Genomic DNA, 27,107 nt, shown 5'->3' on the forward strand with positions numbered 1-27,107 from the left:
TTTGTATGAGAAATTCTGTTTTTTTAAAGACATTATAAATATTGGTTAGCATAAAGGTGGTTTATTTTTTGAAAAGAAAATGAACAGCAAAACCACAGGAGTTGAGTTTTGGGATGCTTTTCATACACAGCAGACAGCTGATAGATGTGTTGCAGTGATTGTTCTATAAGGTATTTTTACCGGCGCTACAACCACCGGCAGTGTTGCAGTGTGGGGCCCCAGGGCCACTTACAGGAGAACGTCTTTCAAACCTCTCATTGAAATGTTTCCAGAAGAACACAGCAACGGACTGCGGCCCCTATATTCTTTCTATAAACAATACAAGACACATTTTATTGATTTTTACTGCAAAAGTGCTGTAAAAGATTACATATTATCACACTTAAATGTATCAGATGATCAAACAAATCAGACTCAGGTAAAAAATAAAGTTTTTAAATGATAATGTTTGATTGCTGGACACATCCAGAAGGTCAATAAATATCCCAGAATAACATCTGAAGCACCGGATGTCTCACTGGTCTCCAAGACTTTAGGGAGAATTGTCTTTCAGAAAAAAAACACCATACCAACAGTAAAACATGGTGGTGGTGGTATGATGACCTGGGGCTCTTTTACTTTACTATTCTGCTTTCGACCACAAAATCCTGAAGGAGACGGTCTGGCTATCGGTTTGATATTCTTCAGGACAATGATTCGAAGAACGCCATCAAGTCCAACTCTGAGTGGCTCAAAAGCACAAAATGAAGGTTATGGAGTGGCCCAGTCAAAGTCTTGACATAAATCAGATTCAATTTTTATAATGTGACGCTCATCAGGAACTAAAGAAAAGCAGACTAAAATTACTCAAAGGGTTTCATTTATGTTTTTAGGTAGGAACATGTTTGTTTGCATAACATTTTCTTCCCACATTAATTAAATTCTCTTTGAAAACTGAAGGTTAATTTTATTCAGTTTAGCTTTTTTCTAATTACACTGTAATTTAATACAGGTATTATGCAAAAATCTGTATTTTTGAGCTTTATTTAATGATATTCCCTCATCAGAAACATACCTGGAGTGCTTCTTTGGTTCGTTCATACATGTTTGTAAAATCCTTGAACCTTGAACCTTTTTTTTTTTTTTAATCTTGTAACCAGGTTGCTATGTATTGCAAATTATTTTGCCCAGGTCCCTCTTGAAAATGAGATCTAGATCTCAATGGGGTTTACCTGGTTAAATAAAGGCAAAAAATAAATAAATAAAAAGCTCCTAAACGGCATAATGGAGAAGCATTTTGAGATTGGAGGTTCTTAAAGAGACAAAGTCCAATTTCCAGGCATCAGGTATGGATATTATGAAGCCTCTTTTAAGTTATTTTTGATATGTGGGTCACTCTATCCCCTACGCCACCATGGCACGCCCAACAGCAGGAGATTAAACAAAATCTACAAGAGCACAAATACTTTTTCACAGAACTTTACGTCATCTTATTAATACAAGAAAGTAAAAGTACAAGAAATGACTGACAAAGATGATAGTGGAAAAAGAAACCTGATCTGTGGGTAAGGACTTAGTCTAGCTGGCACTTCTTTTATGTTCAGAGTGGAAGTTTGCTTTTCTTTAGCATGTTCTTGTCAAAGAACAATTGCTTGTGAAGCAATCAGCCGGACTGCTGCTGAATGCCGTCTATTCAAACAGGAAGCTTTTACCCCACAAGTCCATTCATTAAAAGAAGGAAAACCTGTTAAATCAACACAATTGTCTCATGTTACCTATTGACAAGACACTTCAAGGCAGGAAGTCTTTCTGTCGATACCCGCACAGGTTGAGTGAGTCATTCTTATCTTTTTGTTCTGCTTTTAGACAGCTTCAGGACGGACATGCAAGACCGCGCACCAAAGTTTCCGAGTGTCACTGGGCTTACTGTGATTAAACGAGCTTTTCAATGCCATCTATAATTATATCAACACAAATACGTGTGGGAAATGCACACGGAAATAAGTGTTATTGTGAACTGATGAGAGATTTCCAATTAGTCAAGTTTACAGGAACAAACTCAAACCTCTACGTTTCCTGATGGTCTTAAAATGTTCATGCTGTGGCAAAGTACAAAGGCTGTGAAAGTAATCTGATGAAACTTCAGAGAGTGTGGATAATACAACACAGACACCACAATCCACTCATTTCCAAGTTAGAAATAAATAGCGACAAGAAGGAAAATTAATCAGAGCTTCTCTTTAAGGCTGCATCTTTGGCCGGCGTCTCAGCAAAACAAGATGTCAAAGCCTTTTGGAGAACGGCTCAAGTGATTATCAGCCTGCGTGCCTTTATGATTGCCATGGAAAGACAGACATGAAGGAATATGTCATCAGACATGGTTCGCATTTAATTATGCTAAAGCGGATCTGACTTTGATCGGCAAATTAAATCTTAAAACAATAAGTGAAAATCCAATCCGCCATAAACCACAAACACGTAAAACAACAAATGCTTGGTAATTATTTCTGTTTTAGAAAATTACTTTGCAAAACCAAACTACTTTTTAAAAGACTTATATTCCCTCTGATGATGTTTTTAAAATGACTTGGCAACGTACATTTACCAACTTAAACATACGTCGCCTCATTAAAGTATTTACAACCCATACATTTTCCCTTGTTTTATCATCTTGCAACTTTAATGTATTTTTTTGTTATTTTGTAAGATAGAGCAGTGCAACATACTCCAATACAGCATTGGAGTATGCTTAAGGTGATTTTCAACATTTTTAAAACAAAAGTCTAAAAAGTTTTCATTTGACCCTTTTTACGGTATTGCCTAATTTGCAGTACCGTAATTCTGCAAAACTGTACAAAATCTGAAAAATCCCAGCGGTTTCTAAAAGGGGAAACGTTGCGCTTTCCAGCCAATATTGGCTTATTACGGTAATTTTACTTCCTCCATAGTAGGGATTTAAATTAATCTGAAAGGAACTCTTTTAATAGACGGTAAATTGCGAGAAGAACTGCAAGATATTGAAAGCTCTGGTTGTTATGGATACATGGCCAAATATGTATTTACCCACAAGACATTTAAAGAACTTTGTGCAATTAAAATAAGCCAAAATATCCAGATGGAGATTTGAAATTTAGGACTCAAAGGGTTAATCTGATACCACTACGTAAAATCCGGTGAAATTAATTGCCAATAGAAGTCTGAAAACCACTAAATAGAGTCAACAATTAATCAAATTGATCATGATGAACCAATTATTGAAATAATCGTCGACTAATATAGTAATCAACTAATCGTTAACTGGAGTATTTAGACTCAAACAAGCTTACTGAACAAACAACACAATCAGAGCAGTATTTAAAACAGAAGTGTACAAAACATAGAGATACATTTTGCATCTTAGATAAAAAAAAAAACTCCCTCTGTCTGTAAATATGTTATAGCCTGAACTCTTCCAGTGGCATAGTTTATGCTTCAAATTTTATTAAAAAAAAAATCTCCTGTTAATCACTTTTTTTCTATCCAATTATAAATTGGTTAATCCAAACATTTATAAACAGCTCAGCCCTGCACTGTGTTGGATTTAATTTGAGCAGAAAGAGCTAAGCTTTTCACGTAACAGGGTATAATAATCGTCAACTAATTTAGTAATCGATTAATCATTAACTGGAGCATTTAGACTCAAAAAAGGCCCTTTGCTGAGCAAACAACACAGTCACAGCTAGTAGTTAACGTTACTACGTTTAATGTGAAAAGCTGCTTTTAGCTGCAGATGATCTACAAATGACCAAGTGCTCACTAAATTAATAATATTTTATTGCGTTTTAGGCAATAAAATCTTAATTTTCTTATTTAAAAAATGAATTTATTTTAATAAAAAATTTTATTACTATATTTCTAATATAGTATAAAACAAGCTTAAGTAGTTAAATGAAAAATACAATTAATTGATTAATCGTCAGCGTAATTGATTAAAAATAATTGTTATTCCAGTTAAAACCAGATATTCCGATCTCACCAAGCTCTGTTTAATCCATCATCCAAAACTGAAAGGAGTAAAACAAACAATGACTCATCGAAGACATGACTAAAAGCCTAAGTGGACATCTTGGACCAAGAGGCTTTTTTTTATTTGTAAAAACCTTTGAATCATATGAAAATATAATTTTTCTTCTCCTAATTATGCACTACTTTGGTGAGTCACATCAGATATAACACACTGGAGTTTAAAGCTTTAGCATGACAAAACTTTGCAAGACATTACTCAAGAAATAGCCTTTCCGCTAACCTGTTAATCTTTTATTTGGAATCGAACCACAACTTTAAATTCTCCGTAGAAGCGCACACACAGCTTTCCAATCAACGCTTAAGGCTTCCAGGTTTCCTTGTGGGGTTCTGGAGGAGCTTTAATTGGCTTCTTGTGTTTTGGTTCATATGGGCTTCTGTTGCTGGAAAAGATTAATGACGACAAGGACGCCATCAAAGAAGCTGGAGAAAGATTAAGTAGTTTCCTTAGCGCTCATCACACTCATCAAATAACGTCTGTAAGAGAACAAACAAAGACTGCACAGGTGGCGCGGTATTTGATTAACAGAATCAAAGAATAAGTACACAGATGAAACAAAGCAAAAAGGAATATTTATTAATTTTTTTCCTACAAATGGAGGTCATATTTTCTTTTTAAGAATATTATTGATAATTAAAAAAATGTATTAATAACAACACAGAAAAAAAATGAGCATGAAGAGACTGGAAATGTAATATCCTATTACACACATAAAAGGACAGCAATCGATGAGTGTCTGACATTTTCACTAACTGCTGTGAGTCTGTGTTGTCCAATCACATCGAGTACTGTGAGTGTAGAAATTAAACGATAACTGATAAGTGTTACCTTTGCACGAACTGAAAGTCTGGCTGATTTCACCAGCAGCTTCCAACCTGTGAGTTTACAGCTGTTGGCTGCTTGATAAGGGAAACACTCGTGCAGAATAAGGCTTTAGTTTGTGCATGTTGCTGCTTGGAAAAGCAATTTTTAGAAACGTAATTTACAGATTTTTTCTGTAATTTTGCTGGGAAAGAACATATCTCCAGTTATGTGGTCAAATTTTATGACTTCTAAATCATCATAGATGATGGTTTTACATTTATGATTTGTCCTGAATTATTTTTATTACTCTAATGGAGAATCATGCTGTCTCTGTTAATTTTTTTTTCATTTATAGTTTTTGTTTACAGAGGAAAACAAGGCTTCCCCTTTTAATTTGGACTGACCGAAGTTAAATCTGTTAGCTGTGATTTTATGGGTCAGAGAGTTATCCAACTTCTTTTTTAAAAAACAGAAAGCCAAAAATGATCCAAGAAAGATTTTTTTTGACACATTTGGTATGGACTTAAACTAAAATACAGAAAAATAGACCCATAAAAATAAGATGTTTTCATGGACACATGCTGACGCTGCATGTTTTTATTGTTCTGCTCCTCCTAGAGCAACACTTACCCACATCAAGTGAGAGCAATCAATAAGTGTGTGACATTTTCACTAACTGCGGTGAATCGCTGTTGTCCAATCACACTGAGTGCTATGAGGGTACACTAGAAATTAAAAATAATTGATAACTGTTACCTTTGCATAAACTGGAAGTCTGGCTGCGTCAGACAGCTGGAAACAGCAGGAGACTAATAAACTGATCTTAGCTGGTTTATTGGTCGAGCTACCTGACAGGGTGGATTCATCTGTCACAGGTGCAGCTGAATATAAAGGAGCATCATAAAAGTGAATTATTTCATTAACTGAATTCAATAGGCGTGTACAGCATATCTGAGGTGCTTGAAAGAAAATGTGGCTGAAATGTGAAGGTTCAATGCTACTTTACACACCACCAGGCATTTTTCTTGGCACTGATTGGCTGAATCCCCAAGATGTCAGTGCTAAGACGGTTTCCACTGTGTGTATTAATGCATATTAAAGGGTATTTGGAGGGTGAGCTACTAAAACAGGCAGTTACAGCTGCTTTTAGAGGGGATCTCAAGTATTCATGGATTTCCTCCCCCTGCAAAAACCAGTGGTCCACTCTGGTGAATATTTATGAAGAATTTGTGCCACTTCTACAGTATATTCTGCTGGGATGAATAAAGTACTTCTATTCTATTGTCCATATGGATGGATATTCGATAGTTTTCAAAGTGTCTGCAGTTCGAAAGGTCACGTTGCATTTTATCCAATTCTTACGTGATTAGCGTGAGACATGCGTCATTATTCTGCACCAGAAGAAGCCAGGCTCTGTAAATCCTGACAAAAACAATGGCTGAAGTAAGCAGATCTGTTTTTCATGTTATGATTTTGTGACAGCGCCGTTGGCTCCCATTGCTCAAAAACTTTAGAAGTGATCCAAAATGGCGGCAGCCATTAATCCTAGCGGAAACAATATGCAATATTTGGGGTCATACACAGAAGTTTCATTGTAATTGCATTCATTTAATAAAATTCACTTCGATGGAAATGAATAAATAAGTTGGATTCCAGCAAAAAAAAAAAACTGATCTGAATTGAGCAGTAAGACTCGCTGTATGAACGTGGCCTGAAAGTGGCTCTTTGGATTAGAAAGGCTGCAGACCCCCTGGCTTACACATGGTTGGAAACACTGACACCCTTCACAAGGAGGGTAAACAACAGACAGCTGCATCCAAGCAAATTACTGAAAAATTTGGATTTCCGCCAAACTCCACAGAGGTGTAGAAAAGGCGGCCATCCTCTGACATCTTATTAAAAAGACTTTAAATCCTAACAGCTCTGGTTTTGGTTTGCGTGAATATTTAACCTACTTATGACTTGTAAGTTAATTTGGCCACTATATTCGTGGTGTGTTAGTAATCATGTGTCAGCTCATTAGATTGACTGTTTTTTTTTTCTCTCTCTCGCATGGTTCAGCATTTCAAATATACAGTTACACTTTAATCAGTGGAAGTCTGCTTATGCATTTGCAGCAAATTATCACTTAACCTTCAAACACCAGAGCTAAAGGGGCCCGTGGTACCAGAGCGACACATTCTCTAAGCGATCAAGCAGTGTTAAAAGTAGAACTCTGGACCCAATTAAACATTGTCAGATGATCTCTGATGCCCCGAGATAATTGAGTGGTTAGGCCGACTGCTGCAGATACCTGCTCATGTCTCTCCCAGAGTACAATCAGATCCCACTTCTTTTCAATTCTGCTGTTGAATCTTTGCTATTCTCTCTCTTTGTCTCTCAGCAGCTGCGTTCGTTTCTATTGCAAATGTGTGCAAACGTTTTCCAATGTTCTGCTAATGTCGAAATTGCAGTGTTTCCATTAAACAAAAAACACAATTAAAATCACACGTGAAGAAGTTTGTTCTCACGATAAGTCTTTAAAAAACATGTCGCATCATCGTCATCCTCCTACCACTTCCTGTCGTCTTTGTCATCTTTTCCACCAACAGTAGCATCCGGTTGCTGATAACATGACTCGTGTGATACTAAAACATTTTACCAAAAAACCTGTTGAGTTTTCATTAAGCAATTTTTTTTTTAATTTCAATTTGCACAATTGTATAGTCAACGAAAACTAGCTGTTGGAACAGACTCGATTTTCAAGTGATGCATTTTGTTGTTTTTTAAATTGCCCCGCAATGGGACGTTTTGTGGGCTCTAGTGTCCCTTTTTCAAAGTAGGCTGACAGGAAAGGGGGAAGGAGAGGGGGGAAGACATGCGCTAAACGTCGTCGGGTCCGGGAGTCGAACCCGCGACAGCCGCGTCGAGGCCACGTTGCCTCTGAATGTGGGTCGCGTTAACCCCTCCGCCACGCCCCAAGTGATGCATTTTGACAAACTCGACTGTCTGGGAGACAAAGAATTTTTAATCATCCAAACATCCAGACTTGAGGATCTGACTAATGCAGATGAGTTTAGGCACAGAAAATGTGACCTAGTGCTGTTTCAAGGTTTGATTTCATCCACTGCCTTCCAGTTGAGTCAAGGGAATCTCAGTGCCATAAGCGATGGTCAGTCCTGATGCCTCTGCTGATGGGGATTGTTTCTGACAAAGGGTCATTGGCTCTGCGTGACGACGGATAAGCCTGCATGCCCTGATGGGCTGCCTCTTCTCTCACAGTTGGTCTAAATGTAGACTGGCACTGACACTAATGTACACTGATGAAGCTGTGAGAGTCAATAGACGGGGAGGAGAACGTGGGGTGGTTAGGGGGGAAACACACTGGATTCTTAATTTACTCCATTTGTCCCATTTGTCAGATGCTGGACCTCTGTGGTAACTAAACGGATGGATCAGCCTGCATGTCTGGCAGAGAGCTCTGAGGACAGGCAGAAGAAATTGAGTCATTGCGAACAAGTGAAGGTTCGCTACATGGCAACCTTGGACATTTTTGCAGAGCTGTGGTATGAGATTTGTTCTTTGTTTTCTCTCCGTGAAAGCAGCATTTCCAGGTCAGATGACCTCAAAACACTGTTTAATGCCAAGTGCCTGAACTCAGCAGCTTCTTCCTGCACGTGCTGTGGTGCCCCTGGGCAAGGCACCACCCAAGTAGCCTACCCATTTGTGTATACAATATAGGAATGTGAGTGTTTGTGCATGCAAATACGACTCTGCTGTGGCTAGAAATTTAGTTAAATTATCTTATTTACCCCACAGACTGTTTTACAAACTTTTTATAAGCTTTCTAGCCAGTTTGCTGTTTGCCTTTTCTCTTAAACTGCAAGTTGCCTTAGTAATAACACAAGGGATGTCTATTAAAAACCTAAATATGAAGCTAAAAGGAGAGAGAAAAATAACACATGCTTGTAAAACTATCTGGATAAACGACATTATTAAAATCACAAAACTACACTCAGTGCATAGCTGTTGCTGAATAATAGTTTTTCTATAAAGAGACACAAATGATGTAAACATGTATTGTGGTATAGAGTTTTCTACTTTGGAAGAAAAATATGTCTGGGCAAATTCATTTTCTTCACAGTGGGACAGTAAAATTACCTGAATGGAGCTTCAGAACATAATAAAAACAAATAGAAGAGCAAGTTTATTCAAACATTCAAATACACACTTTAAACAGTAAATAATAAGTCCCCCAAACTCAAGGACAAAAATTTTAAGGACTATGAGAGTGATTTCATAAACTTCACTATTTTTGATGAAGAATGTATGATTCCTGATTTTAAAGAAACTCCACAGATTCTACTTTTAAAGTACATGTGTCACCGTTAGTATGCTTCTTTTCTAAACTGTTCCAGATCAATGGGGAGAAATTCACAGTGTTCTGCTGCGTCATAAACGGGTTTGTTACTTTTCCAGGACGTCACCTTGATTTTAAATTAAATATGAAAGAACAAACTGACTATTTAGTAAGGAAGTTTCAATAGTCTGAGTGCTCCAAAGTGGTCTGATGATTACTAGAAAAGTAGGCCAGAACCAGTTGGTACAAAACTCCAGCAAACTATTTTGAGTAGCTTGTAGAAGAAAACCCAAAACATTTAACACAAGTTCTACAATTTAAAAAAAGCCAATGCTACCAATTACTGAGGAAATGATGTCAACTTCTCATTTTAAAGACATTAAAAAATAAAATTATTATGTTCTTTCAATATATCAGACATTTAGTAAATAGAAATTATTTTGGTTATTCTAACTGACAGAAAATGAAATTAGTTGGGTCTGATTTAACTTCAGACAGTGGGAAAAAAATGTGTGTGTCTTTTTATTACATTTATGTAAACTTCCGGTTTCGTAAGCCCAGGGAATGTGAACATATTTGATGCTAATGATATTATATTAAGCTATAACTGGGGCGAATTATGCCTATATGCATTAGCCTCAAGCATCGAGTCTATTAACGTGCAACTGTGGATTTAAAGAGGAATGTCAGTCACATCCTGTTTTATCCTCAACATTTCATCTTTAAAAAGATTTTTCACTTGATTTTTCCAGACGGTACACAAAACTAAGAGGAAGGTTCAGAAAACTGAACATGACAACTATGCTTGTGTCTAATTTGAGACAAGTTGAACTGTGCATGCAAAACAAATTTGTTTATTCTCACCAGATGAAGAGAGTAAAATCATGCACACAAAACTATAATTCAGTGCTTTTAGTGAATCCAGAGGTGAGTCAGGCTGACTGGAGAGAAATAATTGGTCAGTGAAGAAAAGTCGTTTCCTCTTTACTCAAATTAACACAAACTAAGTAAAAGGAAGCCACTATTTCCAGTAGGACTGTCAGCACTTTTCCCCCAGTAGGATTCGGCCCCGTATTCGGCTCCGGGGTGGACGGGTTTAATTGGAGAACTCTAACGCGCAGCTGGATAGCGGAGCGACTCCTGCCCTCCCTGGCTCTGAAAACGAGAGGCCATAAAAATTGCTGCTGCTGTCCCCATGCAGCCACTGCAGGCGTCCCTGTAGAAACCAGCAAATTTATTCATAGGATCCGAGCTGTTTGTTTGTGGACCGTCTCATTTGCAAAATAACAGACAATCATAATTTCCGCGAGTTGATCCTGGGTTAATCCAAATAATTGACAATTCCTTGTAAGTTCACGTTTTCTGGCATTGGAATTGACTCGTTCTGTCTATCAGCAGGGCATAAACTGAGCGTCCAATTGATCAAGTTGTGCGGATGCAAAACGCTTTATAAACAATGGCAAATTAAGCAGAAAGTGGCAGTAAAACTTCCAGCATAATGGACGGGGAATTGGAAAACATTCAGTCTGATAGTGAACGGCACTGAGCAATAATTAATAGATAAAACTAACAACCAGAACACAATTAGTTTGAAACTTTTTCACATTTTGTCATGTGAAAACCACAACTTTGATGTCATTTATTGGGATTTTATGTGATATAGCAACACAATGTAAATTCTAAAGTGAAAGAAAAATAATGCAACGTTTTAAACATTTTGTGTAAATAAAACTTGACTCGTTTGAATTACACCCAATTTTAACTGATATGCTATTTAATAATCCAGATAAACTTAATGGACAAATCAAGGATTACATTGAAGAAGGAAATCTGGAGGTTTTGCAGAGATCCATTGATCAGGTGGGCAACACAGAATACATCCACAAAGCAGGTCTTGATGCCCAATTTAGACATTAAAATGTGATTTCTTTTTTTTTTTAACGGTGTCGTTCATACAATTAAACTGCAATGAGACTGCATGTGCAGAAGAAGAATGTTGATGTTACACAGCAGTGCGCTGTTTAGAGAAGTTTACTCAGCAATGAGAGCCGATGGGATTGTCACAATGACAACTCCAAAAAGATTTGACGCTTAGATATTGGCCTCTGTTTCTTTAAGAAGCTCCTTTCTGACGCTCCGCCTTTAGCACATCATAAAAATGCTTCTCGTGATGCCATATACAATATACATAAGAGGATTTGACAGAAAAGTAGTTTGTATAATGAGCTCTGTACAAGCGCATTTTCACCATTTGCTTGCTAATTGCTGCTGCCGCTAGTCTGGAGGAGCTGAGAGAAAAGGATCAAGGAGAGGTGCTGATTTAAGGATTTCTCAAACATGCATGAAATTATCAAACTAAGTTTCCAGGTATGATTTTAATAACAGAAGAAGGTAATAAAAATAAATCACAGCAATTATTGTTTTGTGGAGTACTGACTGCAATATTTGTAGTTAAAGTTGTTTGGCTGTGTGGTCAGAGCTATGAGTGGTGGGATTGTGATGTGATGCACTTCATTGACGAACCTCTTTCATCATTTCACAAATATAATTTTCAACTTTTGCTTAAAGTTTGATTTACTGCGTGTGGCGTCTTCTGGTGAAGAAATATGATCTATGACATAAAAGTCAGATCAAATGTGACATAACTGTTTAGACTCCAGACACTTTGAAAGCAAACATATTCATATCCGAATTGGTACCACATATGGAAGTGGCACAGATTAGACTTTTTGCAGGGTGAAAAGATCAGAACTGGGTCGTTCAGATTGCGATGAAGAAGTCAGATGTGGGTTGCAGTTGCCAGCTGTGCAAAATGTAGCCTATTTGATGTGCATTTCACAAGCCTTTCTAGAACGATAGCAGGTCGAAATCCAGTCTTTACGACACTGCAAAAACATTGAAGAGCTTTTATGACAAAAAAAAGTTCAATGTTTTGGGCTCACAGAGCAAAATGGTATGAGAGGTTATACAAAAAACTGCACGTCTACTCAGGGATCTCATATCCAGTGTAATACACGGTGGTGGAAGCCTCGTGCTGATCCTTTTCCTCAGCAGGGAGAGGGAATGTGGAGAGAGTGGATGGGAAGAAACATGAAGCCAAAAACACGGAAATCCGGGAGGAAAAGTGATTGAAACTGGAGCAGGGCTTCACCTTCCAGCAAGACATCAACCCCAAACATCCAGCCAGAGCCACAAACGGACAGTTTGGATCAAAGCATGTTCATGCATCATGGAAGGAAGCATGAAAAATGTTGATATATGACAAAAATATGGAAAAGATCAAGGAGGTATAAAATACTTCTGCCAGGCATCATAAATAGTAGCAATGAGGCGTAGAGCTGAGTGAAGACATTCATCAGGGTCTTGACTCTGAATCAGTCACGGTTTTACTCAGTCTGTCTTAGAGTTTTACTTCCTGTGTGAAAGATTTTGTATCACCTGTAAACTAGAGTGCCTCTAGAAAACATTCACAGCTTTGCTTTTTCCAAATTTTGTGTTACAGCCAACAGCAAGTTCTAATAATTTAATCTCTTTCCCCGAAGTTCTACTCACAAATACTCCATTATAATAATCTGGGGGAAAAAAAGCTGTTGAGATTTTGGTAAATTTATTAAAAATAGACCACTGATTTTTCTGTATTCTTCCTCAGACTTGTGCCTCCTGACAGGGCTTTTAATTACATGCTTGGTGTTTGCACTCTGACATCAGACCTTATATAGACAGACTTTCCAGATCAAGTCCAATCAGCTGAATTCTCTACAGGTGACTCCATTTAGGCTAGAGAAACATCTTCAGGATGATCAGTGGAAACAAATAAATTTGAGTTGTGAATTCTTACCGAAGTGTGATTTCTTTGGTTTTTCTACTTTCAGTACATTTATTCGAAGCAAAAGAAGAAACTCAGATGGTTGAAAAATAGTAACAAAACATGAACTCTTTATATTTAACTGTTTGTGTCTCGGCTGCACAGAGGAACAGCTGGAAGCCCTGTTGCCTTGCAGCAGAAGAATCACAATCTGGGCTCTTTCTGCTTGGAGTTTGCATGTTTTCTCCTGCTTGTCTTGTGTGTTTCTGTGTTGCCCTTTAATGAACTGGCAACCCAGTGGCAGACTCACCATACACACCTTGAACAGGATCCAAAATACACACCTGAGACAGTGAAAAACCTCTCATTGGGCTGCCACCTTATCGTGGTGGAGGGATCTGAGGGCCCCAATGATCCTAGGAGCTACGCTGTCTGGGGCTTCATGCCCCTGGTACGGTCACCCAAGGCAGATGGGTCCTAGGTGACCGTACCAGGTAAAGCGCAGCCCGAAGACCCCGATGATGATTAAAAACATTGGACTTGGCGTTCCCTCGCCCGGACGTGGGTCACCGGGGCCCGCTCTGCAGCCAGGCCTAGAGGGGGGGCACGATGGCGAGCGCCTGGTGGCCGGGCTTTTACCCATGGAGCCCAGCTGGGCTCAGCCCAAAGAGGAGACATGGGTCCCCCTCCCATGGGCCCACCATCCGTGAGAGGGGCCAAAGGGGTCGGGTGCATTGTGTGATGGGTGGCGGCCGAGGGAGGGGGCCCTGGCGGTCCGATCCTCGGTTGCAGAAGCTGGCTCTTGGGACGTGGAATGTCACCTCTCTAGTGGGGAAGGAGCCGGAGCTAGTGTGGGAGGCTGAGAGGTTCCGGCTAGAAACAGTCGGTCTCACCTCGACGCATGGCTCTGACTTTAGAATGTGGACTATCTTAGTTTTTATACCATAATTGTGGAAAATTGCATATTATTTTGCGCAAATTTTCAACTTTTTGACATAATACAAAAATAGTATCAAACTGCAGACATGTTTGTGGCATAGTTTTTCTTTTACCAAGTTCATTTTAAGTGGAAGTCTTGTTTTATGTTTTATATTCAAGGTATGTGTTGAAAAGTTCCTACGATTTGTTTGGTTGTGGACAACCACGACATTTACAGCATAATTTTGCTTTGCTTTGCATTCATCTTAAGGATATCTGGAAAACACAAACAGTTGCTCGCATCCAGAGACGTGAGATTTTTAAGACAGCAATTTGTTTTACGTTCAGGAAGGTGATGGAAAGCAAAGGTTAACATCTCTAGATTGTTTCTCTGATTAATTTGAGCAGCTTCCCAGTTTGCTTTGTTTTTTAAAAGCTATTTTAAGACCTCTGGGGGATGATGCATCCCAGGGGAGACAATCAAACACCACTGGGACCGTGGAAGGTTAACCATCAGCTGCTCTGATTTAGGAGGAAGTAGAGGAGGAGGGATGTTGACACCGCTTCTGCGCATGTTCTCCATCCATCTGCACTGTGAACTGGAATTTCACTCTCGCCGCAGTGCTTCTCCCTGAGATGACGGGCTGCAGCGAGGAACTTCATCAAAATCACACACGTTCCTCAGTTTGTGCCGGAACACTGAAAAGATAAATTAAGCAAAGCTCACTTCATTTTATTTCCCTGATTATTTGAAGCAGTCATATTTACAGGCCGTGAAAAGGAGAAAGAAAAAGCCTGAGTGGATGTCAGGTACCAAACAGCTCAAACCGTAGCAAGAGCTCTCAGCCAGTTGTGAGTGATGGTGACGGCGTTTTAGAAACACCTGGGATCTATTCACTTGGCTTTGCTGTGTTCGTTCCGTCAGATGCAGCATTACAGAACAAAAAGATCTGGTGAAGAGGAGCTGAAGAGGATGGAGGGAACACTATGAGCCTCGTTCAAAAAGCAAAAACAGACCTTTTCCTCTGTTTTGCTTTAATTTTGCAGGTGATGGCAGAAATCTTTCTCCGGATTCTGAATTTGGATGGCATTCTGAGCGAAATGTGTTTGCATTAGTTGCCAGTTGTTGCCTGGGAGACTAAAATGTGAAAAGACATAAACAGCAAACTGAGAGTCAAGCTGATTGATTTGATTCAGTTTGGGACTTAAGATTTAGGATTTAGAGGTCTGAGATTCTTAAAGGGGCGGTATTATTTATTTTCCAGGGACATAGTGTCAATTTATAGCACAATCAAGAAACCATGTTAGCTTGGGTTCATATAAAATTGCTGTAAATATCTAATGTGACGTAAGAGAAATTTGACACTTTCCAACACTCCACCTCCGTCATCATAATGTTTCTCACTATGCTACAATATTCAATATTACAATATTCTTGGGAGCGTTGGACTGAAAAATAGTTTATATAATGAGCTCAGCAGAAGCGCAGTTCCACCAGTTGGTTGTTAACTGCTGCTGCCGCTAGTCTAGAGGAGCTGAGAAATGGATGCTGATTTAAGGATTTCTCAAACATGCATGAAATAATCAAAGCAATATTCCAGGTATGATTTTGATGAAGTAATAACATTATAATATGATTTAAGGCTGAGAAAAATTTATTTTACATGACACCCCCTTTTAAAATTAAAGGTATATATTAATAAATTGCTAACTATTTATTAATAGTAAATGCAAGCATTGTATTTAAATGCTGTGCAAGTGTTACAATAATGTATTTATACATTAAATACATTTAACTTTAGTTTTTCAGCTTATAATTTAATGTTTAGTAGAGCGAAACCTAATTAGTACTGGTCTCCAACTCCAGTTCTTTACAGGTTTTCTTGTACATGTATCAGTGAAACATTCAAGTACATCTTAATGAAAGAGAACGTGACAGAATTTTTTTATTTCAATTTAAAAAGTGAAATTCATATTTTGCACAGATTTCACACACAGTCACATATTTCAAGCATTTATTCAAATTATTCATAATATTAAGGTCATGTCTTCTAGCTAATGGGAACCAGATATTCAGATATTGAATTAGGAAATTACATAAAACCACCATTACAAGGATTTTTAAGTGTCAGCTCTTCTGGAAACTCTTAATAAGAGGTCTAGGCTCCTTTTACATGAAATACTGACTGCATCAGTGCGGCGTAGCATGGAGCTGATCAGGAGAAATGTTGCGTCATTGTCGGATCGGATGTCTCTCCCTCTGGCCAATTTACCGATCAATGACATCAGTGATTGATCACAGTGACACAGTTAAAGCAAGTACTGGAACTTTTGGCAGTGTAGGCGAGCATCACATCCTGCATAAAAATGAAATTATTTTGACCATAAAGCTTTTAGATGAAGAAAAACCAAATTGTCCTCAGATATGTCCTAGTGGACGTCTGCACTGTCGTTGGACTCGATAAAACAAAGTGTTGCTTAGATACCTTTTTCTCAATTGACTTTTTCCTTCCACTTAACTTTCCATTTGATAATGACAGTCCCAACTGTAGCTGTGACATAATTAAATCCTTTCCTTTTTAGTCTCATACGATCACATTTTCTGAGAAACTGAATTTTGGGGTTTCAGTCGCTGTAAGCCAGCACCAAAGTACACAAAAATACATGTGTGGAAAACACTGAAAGTTTGTTGGACTGGGCCTTGTAGGCTTATCTGGACTGTGATTGGCTGGCCTAGCTGTCAATCATGGTCAACAACAACCCATTACAGCCTTAATGTTCTGGAACTTTTTAGCATAACGTTATTTTTTTTTTTTTGTAGTAGCTTGCAGTAGTTCAACAGCTTAGCAACTGTGTTTTTAAAAGAGGAATCACTTTTATAAGTGTGATGTTTGCTGATTGTTTAGTTTCCATGCACTAAATAATATGCCACATCTTTAACCGGATGCCTGCAGTTTTTTCTGATAAGGAAACCACGCCCTTTAGTCCAACATGTTTTAATGCAGGGGTCTCAAACTCCAGTCCTCAAGGGCCGCTGTCCTGCGGTTTTTAGATGTGCCACAGGTACAAAACACTGGAATGAAATGGCTTAATTACCTCCTGCTTGTGTAGATCAGTTCTCCAGACCCTTGCTAATGACCTAATTATTCTGTTCAGGTGTGGTGCAACAGAGGCACATCTAAAAGTTGCAGGGCAGTGGCCCTCCAAGACTGGAGTTTGACACCTATGTTTTAATGTATCTACAGGTAATAAATCTGCACAAAAACAAATGGCCTCTGATTCAGATTTAGTAAGTTGTAGAAATATTATATGATAATATATAATATTTATGCATTGATTGAAATATCTTTTGTCTACTAAAGTGTACTATATTTACATGAATGGTTGTTTTTGTCTCCTGAATTTTGCAGGTAACTAAACAAAATGATTACCAGTTAAAGTTCATCCAGTAACAGGTTTTCTTTTCATTACAAGTGTTTTATTAATTTGAGAAGTGACTGTGTTGAACCCTCGGGGGGAAGCAGACTGCAAACTTTTTGTCTGACATTTCAAAACACATCAAACTCCCTCAATTTTAGAATGACATATTTTATCCTCTAACATATCTCCACTGCATTAACTTTTGGGACCTCTTGGGGGAAACGTATTAGCAAACCTTTTATGATGGCTGAGTCGATTAAGGGCTGTCGTCTGCGTCTCTGTGCGAGCGACTTTTGAGACCCAAGTCGACAATCCCCGAGGTGGAAACGTGTGATAATGTCTCCCGCGAGAGGAGAGGCGTAAACTCATTCGTTTACAGTACAATCGTTTATTATAGGCGACCCCGACTCAACCTCGTAACGTACACACTGAAAACAAGAGCAGAAAAAGGAGGCAGCTTCATTTCTAGACACTGAGAACAATCTGTTTATGCAGTAGAAAAGGTTATTATACTGAGACAATGTGCGAACAAGCTGCGACGGAACGAAACACTTTTCACACAGACAGGAAGGTTTCTTAGTCATTTGACAACAGTGGGAAGATTTATTAAAAAAACATGTCATAATATGTCTAACATGGCAGACCCTGAGTAGATAAAGCAGTTATTTGAACGAGTGCGAGTTGCAAAGTGTAGCTGCACCCTACTGATCAATGCATGAAACACTCCACTGTTATCCAGCTCAATGAATCGGATATGCAAATACACTATGTCCATTAACCACTCAATCACTGTAATGTAGTGACTGGTATTATTGGCTGTGGGTGTGCACCTCTGAAGTCATTTGGATTGATTTCTTTCCCCCCTTCTTCCAATACTTGTCCTACTGGAGCCTCAACGATTCACAGCAGCATGAAGTTTCCCGCAAGGCAACAATATGTCTGAAAATGTGTTTTATCCAGAGTCAATGGGCGGTTCTGACCCGCAAAATGAACCGATTCCTGACAGAAAGAAAACTTATTAAAGTCACGGGGCTGAACTCGCCTTTAAATTCAACTGAACCTATCACTACCGTAAAGAATGAATGTTTAAGTTTTCGTCAAAGCAAAAACAAAGAGCGGGACAGTCAGATTTTCTGCCCTTTACAGTGTGATATCACCAGTTTTATCCTCCGATTTTGACACAATCTCCTTTTTTTGAATTTTGTAGCCAAAGAGGAGCACATTTTGAAAACAAAAAGCTTCCCAGTTGTGTCCCGGAGGTAGTTTTTTAGAGGGAAAGTGGTAGAATTCCTCTCCCAGCTCTACAAAGCGGAACGAAATGGATAGATAAATAAAAAAAAAAAGAAAAAGCTGTACAGCCATGCATGTTAAAAGCCTAAGTGCCGTCAAAGCCCCTTGGGCTACAAAGGACTCTTTTAGCAAATGGATGGCAACAGCTGCAAACTCTGGGCTGTTCTTAATGTGCACAGTGCAGATGTCTGCATTCGAGTCCCACAGTCTGAGACAGATCTGTCTAGCGCTACACTAGGCCTCTCTCATCATATCGCCGCAGCTTCATTAGGCTCTGAACTGCGTATCAACAGCTGTCTGACAGTTTTCGCTCTCCAATTAAAGCCAAAAAAGTTACACTGATCCCCATCAAAGACTTGTGTTAGATACTGTGGGCATCCCTTTATCTCTGATGTGTTATACAAAGGCATCCTGAGTCTTTCAGCTGCTTGCTTGGTTACATAAAATGTGAAGATAGCTGCAACAAAAAAACCTAAGGCTGGAAAAACAACTTGTTAACTCTCTGTATCATGTAAATCCAGGACACCTTTGAACCTCCTTCAAACATTAAATTTTTTTTTTTCTTCACAATCCACCAAGACTCTGGTTTCCCCTGTTGCTTTTGAATCTTTTTTTTCTACCACACTTTTTCCTTCCACTCAGCTTTCCATTAAATATAGATAGATAACCCTATCAGCAATCCAATCTTTAGCCAAATGTGATTGTTCAGGTCACTTTATGTTTGGGTCAACCGCTCTATTCAACTGACTGACACATGGCTCTAAAATGTGATCACAGTGCCCTTTCAGTTTTGTTCAACCAAATTTATTTACAGAACAAATGGGTGTGACAGTTTACAGGCACATTAAAAAAATGTAATTCAACTGAACAACCTGCATGAGACACTGAAACATCACGGTTATTGGGGAAAAGGCTGCAGTTACCAAAAGGCATGAATGCACGTGAAGCTGGAAATGTGCTGCAAACATGGACCATATTCAGTCAGATGACACATTTATCCAATCAGTGAACTGGGACAGGTTGACTATTGAACTCATTTAATGCTCAAAACAAATACAAGTTACTTTACTGGGTCATCACAATTGAACAAGATATGTTTTTTTTTATTCTTATATTTGTAACACCCTCAGAAATATACATTCACATGGCTGCATACAAACAGATTTATTTATTTTTTTTGTACTTTTTGAGATTCTTTCAGTGACACCATTTCGACAGACTGTATGCATTACCCCCTTTGTATGACAGTGAAGTCACTATTGGCATGTTAAAAAGGTACTAGAGGAGCAGTTTTTAGTCGAGACTTTGGGAAAAAGCTATCCATCAACTTCATCTATCCATCACCGAGTCTCCATGTTTGCAGTCAAATAAGGTTTATTTTACACAACAGGCTCCCTATTAAACCCAGACTATAATCTCAACTTTATGTACAATATTTACAGTGGAATGTTAAACATACAGAATACAAAAAGTAGGATTAGGATGGAATGAAGTTACAGTCACTATTATAAAATAGAAAGTCAGAACACCTCAGTAATATGAATGTTAATATTTAGCAATATACATTTTAACCCCAAAGTATTTTTTTTCTGTTGTTGTCTGAGAAGCAGTTGTGGCAGTGGTTTCATATCAGAAGCAGAAAAAAAGTCAAGATGAAACCATACGTTTGTGCTTTCGAATGGGGGCGATGTTCATTAATTCATACATGCAAGTTTCTTTTTACTGGATTAGAGTCGCTGCTGTTGTGCTTAAAAGCTTAGAAGAACGTCAACAATCTGATCTGAGGCTGCAGGATTTAGATTTCTGCTGGAGTTCAGAAATTCAACATTGAGTGCTGTGTTAATTGTTAGTTAGAAAAAGAAATGATTGAATTAGATTTTTTTGTGTGTGTGATCAAGTATGCAGTGTTAGTAAAGTGCTGGGATGAAGACTAACTAGATTCCACTGCCTGTAAATGATCATTTGTGTTAAATGGAGTTTTGCAGTCTGTGTTTTGAAGATTTTTTTGTTTTGTTCCGGACAAAAAAACCTGAGTGTGTTTTTAATTAGATTTTATTTGGATAGACACAATTGTGAAGAAGAAGAAAAATTCCAACATACATTTTTGTTTTCTGATGACAATTGGAAAGGTGTGCATCGTTTTCACTTCCTTTACTCTGAAACCCCGAAAGAAAATCTAATGTAACCAGTTGCACTCAAAAAATCCAGAAGTTTTCTGAAGCTTTGGGATGTTAGTTAGATAATGTTAGTGGACAAATGTTTAACTTAATCAGAGTTTTTTTTTAAGTTTCAGAAATGTTAGTTTAAGAATTTTTGGAATTCAATTAAAAACCACTAAAAAAGGTTAAATCATAAAAAACACAACATGAATTGAAGACCAAAGTGCAGCGTAAAAAAAAATTACTAAATTAATAAGTTACATTTTACATAATACCATAAATAAGGTGAAATGGTGTTTGACTTTAGTGCTTTTACACCCAGTCAGAAAAGGCTTTGTTATATTATTGGTGGTTTCTGATGGCAGGTTTTAGCCAGCTATAAATATTGCAGCTGTCAAGCCAAACCTTGAGTAAATACACACTTTCCCATGATGAGAGCGCTGGATAACGCTGCTAGAATATGTTGATTTTCATTGCCTTCCTATAAGCTCGTGTCGGGAAAAAGAAAGGAATGTGTTTATTATAAAACAAAATGAATGGAGAAAAGCACAAATTGAAAATGTAACTAGTTAGAGGGAAGCTACTGTGAAAAATTCTGGACATTTTTAAGAGCTTTAAAGGTCTAAATTTCAGCTGAACTTCTATAGGTTACAAATCCTTAAAGATCCTGCAGAAACACCGAGAAGTGCATCGTTGTGAAGTACCCACAAATTAGAAATCTAACGTATGAAAATATTTGCAGGTGGTTATAATTTATTTATTTTGGGGGTATCACTGTAAAAGAATAAGATACAATAAACCTCAGAGGTTGATTTGAACATTTTTCTTCTGCTTCACATTTCTGCATCTTTTTTTTTTGTCTTTTATATAAGACCTCAATAAAACACACAAAAGCTTATTAAAAAAACAAATCAAAAGAAGTATGAATACTTTTACAAGAATTGTGTCTAATAGTTTAATTGTTTTCATCTATTTGGGGAATGAAGAGCTTACATAAGCAGGAAGTGGTTGCTGTGACTACCTCACCCCTCCTTCCTTTGATAGGCACTGGATAAAAAGAACAAAAACATAAAACGTGCTTTGTTTTCTTATAACGCTGAGGTTCAAACTATTTCTGACTAAACAAGAAAGCATTTCCCCTGCCTGTGTGAGAAAACCAAACTTTTTTTGTCCACAGTGACAGAAGAAACCGGCTACTGTTGCTCGGTTTATTTTGAGTCGCGTACTGTCTCTTTAAAACTGAAATAAGGCCATTGAAAAATGGATCGGAGGACAGAATGAACATGACTTCTAATAAGAACAACAGAAACCTCACTGTTCAATGCTTGTTTGTGTATATTATACAATATAGATTGAGGCTCATGATTAACATGCTCATCTAAAAGCATACAGTATACAAGCATGGACTGAAAAACATTCACATCTGCAAGAAAATCCTCTCACAGTGGTGTTTTTTGTGTTCTTTATCATTTTAACATATATTTATATAGGTATTTTTGTGTTAACTGCAATATTGTTGTTGGGTACGGCGTACCGATGAAATCATAGCTCTGCCAATACCGGCGACAATAAAAAGAGGAGGATATTGTCGCCTTTCTAAGCTGCAAATGAGGACAAAAACACACTGGAATTGACTGGAAAAAAGAAAAAAAAAATACCAACAAATGCACTTCCACTCCCACACACAAAAAACATGCATAAAATAAGGCTTAATACAGTATTTATAGTGTTCAGAGCCAGTCAGATATGTTGTTTACATCCACAGATTTACTGCAATGCCTCTCTTATCTCTGATTTTTCACATTGAGATTTTTTTTTTTTTTTCATTCTCGTTTGAAGCAAATATATTTTGCTGATCGTGTAATGGAGCTCAGAGCTGAGGAGAAGAAAAAAGTCTTTCTGCTATACTAGCATCCACTGGCACTTGCTAACATCATTTTTAAAAACAGATACAGATATATACTGTATAATGGTGGCATAAAAGAGTCAGTGCGTCCCCATATGCAGAAATAAATCTTGACATTAAAGAAAAAAAGAATTCATTACTGCAAAATCACCCCCCAAAAATTAGCTGGAATTCATTTGGAAAGAAAGGAAGGAAGGAAGAAACATCACTAAAGCAGCAGTCAAGTTCTTACGCTGCTTTATGCTTTGCAGCATGGCCACCATTATTTTTTCAGATCCCTTTACTTGTTAAAATATTTTCTCTGTTAGCGTAAATAAAAGCATCAGTTGACATTCCCCCCTCTTATCCGAGTCCTTTGAGTCCGTGGATGACTCCTGGTGGAAAATGAGGTTGATGTTAGCCAGTTCTTGGGTAAACAGTCTCAACTGGAGAGGCAGAATCATTACTGAGAAATTCCTCAGACACTTTTTCGCTGACATCCATTTTGAGGAAAAGGGGTCAGAACCAAACATAATTATGACAGCTCAACACACGCATAAACACAGGAGAAGAAAAACACCCAGACATTTCATTTAAGTGGTAAGATTTCTGAGCACATGTACACAGGTCAAACTGTTCAAGTCAAGTGACAATCGTGACATTTCCGAGCACTATTAGGGATCCTGTGAGACTCAGCGAATGTCTTTTCCACATAATTACTCACAAAAGCATTCGTACCTTTTGAACTTTTACACATTTTGTCTCATTATAACCACAAAATTCAATGTTGTGGGATAAATCAACACAAATGAGGGCATAATGGTGCAGTTGATGTAAAATGATGCATACTTTCACAAATCTAGAAAATGTGGTTTTGTTAATTTTCCAAGAATGAAGGCATCTGTAATTTTTACCATACAGCACAACACTGAGCAACATAATCTATATAAAAAAAAATGCACACAATCACATTGTATTGTTTTTAAGTAGTTTGGATTTTATTGCATGAAATACGTATTTGATCACCGACCAATTAGCAGGAATTTAGCCGGTAGTTTGTCTTTAAGAAGCTCTCCTATCTTCCACTCCTTGCTTGTCCACAAAACCAATCAGACTCCAACCTCTCCTCTATGGGTAAAGTTTTTTAAATCACCCAAATCCGCTCCTCGCTCCCCCATATATTCCACTTTTTACAGCAGCCTGAACAGCCAAATTCAGATGTTTTCAGTCTCCCAAAAAAGTCAGATTTACATCACTTCCACGTTTGGTACGAACTCGGCTACATATCCAGTTGTTCTCAAAGCGTTTTCAGTCTGAACGCTCATGTTGCATTTTATTCAACTATCACGTCACTGATATGAGACATGCATCATATTTCTGCTCCAGCAGAAACCAGACGCAATAAATCTGGACGTAAACAATGACTGAAAACTATTATTCTGAAAATTCTGGACTTATAGCGCATCACATCACAATCCCACCACTCCTGGTTCCGACTATGCATCTAAACATACGTCTCTACAGAGGTTGCAGTCAGTGCTCAACAAAAGGCCTGTGCTAAGTTAAGCGTTCTCTTTATGGGCTACCTTTTTGTTGTTATCTTTTGACGGTACCGCTAACTCCCATTTTTGTATTGGACACAAGACTAAAAATACTTGGAAAGATTTGGAGTTTTTGCAGTAAAACTGATCCAGGAACTGTAGGATCCATTATTACAGTGCGATGCTACGTGGAGTCAACATCCAGTCTATTTGGGGTCTGGAAACGTTGACACTAAAGTCTGATTGCTGCTAAATAGTAGTATGAACAATCGTACACAAAAAACCTCAACTAATTTGAACATTATGACCTGCTGTAGGAATGTATCCAAAGAGACCAAAGGGACGATGGGCGAACAGCTTGCTGAGAAGAAAGCAAGTGTTGGGTCCAATCTCATTTGGAGTGGGGCTCCATGCAAGATTTCACTTTGTGGAGTACCAACGATCATGAGAAAGGTGAGGAATCGGCTCAAAACTACACCGGATGATCTGGTCAAGGTTACCAAAGTAACCTGGTCCTGAACTATAGGAAATGTCCGACCTCTGTTGTTGCAATAATTAAAGTACTACTTTACGATTGTCTCAAATACTTATTTCATGCCAAATTAAACATTACAAAAATCAAACAATGTGATTTTTTGGATTTGCATGTAAGGTGGAGTCTCTCACAGTTGAGGTGAACCTTAGACCTCTTCATTCTCTATTAGTGGGGAAATCGGTGGTGGATAAAACACTGATTCCTCCCAGCAGTACATATTCACATCCTCTGAGTCACTACTTTGTAGAGCCACCTTTTGCTGTGATTAAATAGATTTTGTTCATCATTTGCTCTTGTATCTCATCTTACAGATTACTTCATCTTGTGACAAAATGTGAGAAAAGTTCAAGTGGCATTACTACCTTTGCAACACAATCGCAATAAACTGAAAAGTAGAACACTGAAGTCTGTCAGCCAGTTTCTGCCCTTCCCTCCACTGACTTTATGATTCACTGATAAGGGCACTCATTTAACATGATGGAAACTTTAGCAATAAAAAAGAAATCATTGAATGTTATTATGTTACAACCATGTGTCTGTATGGCTCAGTAGACTGACACCCTTTTATTAAAAATAAAAACAGCAAATAAAGTCCAAGACGGGGCTTGAGAAGCATCAACAATGTCTTTGGAGAAGGACAATAACGCGCTTTCGCCATAAATGTTGCACGTCTCTACAGCTAGTTTTCTTTTTTTTAATCTTTTCTTTTTTTCCTGAAACATTTGACCATAAACTTTTAAACACTTTAAACTCCACCTGTAAAATATGTCAGACACATAACTCTCATTTCTCTGCAGATCATACAAAAAGAGAATATAAAAATGACAAATTTGCAATTGCTAATGACAAAAATAAACAAAACAAACCAACGTAAAACAAAAAAAACCATACATCCAGTGTAGGACTTTCACAAATGTGCTCAGCAAAACCTCAACCTGTTCTTTTTTTTATACATTTAATACATTTATGAAAAATAAAATACACAACAGTATTGACCAACCACCTTTCTGGCCTTGGAGCCACATTGAGTCCATTTACATACCTTAGTTTGTAATCTTTGCCCATTAACTTGATGAAAGCGACACCAATGCTGTCATGTTGAGAAGACGAGTTCTTGGACTTTAAATAGACCCTTGATTTTTCTAACAGTAATTAGTTGGATGGAGTCTGATGCCGGGAAGGGGGGTGAGTTGGAAATGCCATTGCGGAAGGTGCAGGTTGATGGATGTGAGGGTGGGGAGGTGTGGAGGTGGGGGTGAAGGGTGAGGTGGAATGACGACAGGTTGCTTGGCGGTTGCAAGCCTCTACACGTACCACTCTTTCTTAGAAATGACAGAGCCGTCGGTTTGAGAGATCATATCGTCGGCAATTTCAGGTTCTGGGTCGTACTGGAAGGCCAGAGTCCGCTCCCCGTAATCTCGGCTCTCCCCCTCATCCACAGTGAAGTACGGTCTCTTCAGGTCCTCGGATTCGGTGTCGAAATTCCGTTCGCTCGCCTCGAACCCCCCGGTGTTGCTGATCTGGGTGGGCTTCTTCTCGTCGTGTGAGTCGTCCGGGTACTGGAGGTTCTTGGGGATGGGGGGGTGCGCGGGCATGGCGCCCGCCTTGCTGTACCCGTTTCCGAAGACGTGCTTCTTGGTGCTGTAGTCCCCCTTGAAGGTGCGCTGGCGGCGACGCAGGAAAACGAAGAGCAGTATTGCCGCCACAATCACCAGGACTACTCCCCCCACAGCGCCCCCGATGGCGGCACCTGCATTGTGCGGCTCCGGAGGGATGCCGTTGCCCCTGGGTGTCGGGTTGATAGGGAGGTCTGGGTAGGAAAAGACAGATGGAAGGGAGTGTGTCAGTGCTCTGGTGGGAGGAGGTGCAACTGTGCAGGTGCATTTTTTTTTTCAAAACAAAAAAAAGGAAAGATGATGTAAGGGAGACGAGGACGGAAAAGCAAAAGGGAAAGGAAGGACCCCCACCGGACGGCCACAGCCAAGCCCATCCAATCCCAATGTTGCTGAGGACGATAACATGCAGTTCAGACACGGACAGAATGACATTAACCCCCGGCGGACCGGACAGAGTGAGTCAAAGTTTAGCAGCATGCATCAACCAGAAATGTGAACAATTTAGTTAGAAAGCAGCAGCAGGAGCGTTTACAGCGCTATAAAGGTAATCATTTCTTGTTTTTCTACTTAAATGTGTCAGATCAAACTAATTCTAACAGACAAAGCAATGTATGATTTAATGTGTAGAGTAACTGCTCCCTAATTGTAGCAACTAAACGTTCCACCTTTTGTTGTCAACTGTAATGTCACACCAAAGCATCTCAATTTAATTTCAGCCTGGACTTTGACTAACCAAAATCTTCATTTCCATGT

At 38.5% G+C, this 27,107-nt stretch overlaps 1 protein-coding gene across 6 annotated transcripts in view; it reads right to left on the minus strand.

The window, feature by feature from the left end:
- Positions 1–27,107, minus strand: part of nectin1b (nectin cell adhesion molecule 1b) — a 230,942-nt gene that overhangs the window by 96,851 nt on the left and 106,984 nt on the right. For 2 of the 6 annotated variants that reach the window (XM_028045711.1, XM_028045712.1), the window contains one exon: positions 19,639–26,548. The exons of the other annotated variants lie outside the window; for them this stretch is intronic. In XM_028045711.1, the coding sequence (XP_027901512.1) occupies positions 26,043–26,548 (506 nt within the window). In that variant the 3' untranslated portion in view covers positions 19,639–26,042. Of the gene's footprint in view, positions 1–19,638; positions 26,549–27,107 lie in introns of those variants that run through there. 6 annotated transcript variants of the gene reach the window in all.

This window comes from Xiphophorus couchianus, chromosome 18 (genome assembly GCF_001444195.1).
Source record: "Xiphophorus couchianus chromosome 18, X_couchianus-1.0, whole genome shotgun sequence".
NCBI lineage: Eukaryota > Metazoa > Chordata > Actinopteri > Cyprinodontiformes > Poeciliidae > Xiphophorus > Xiphophorus couchianus.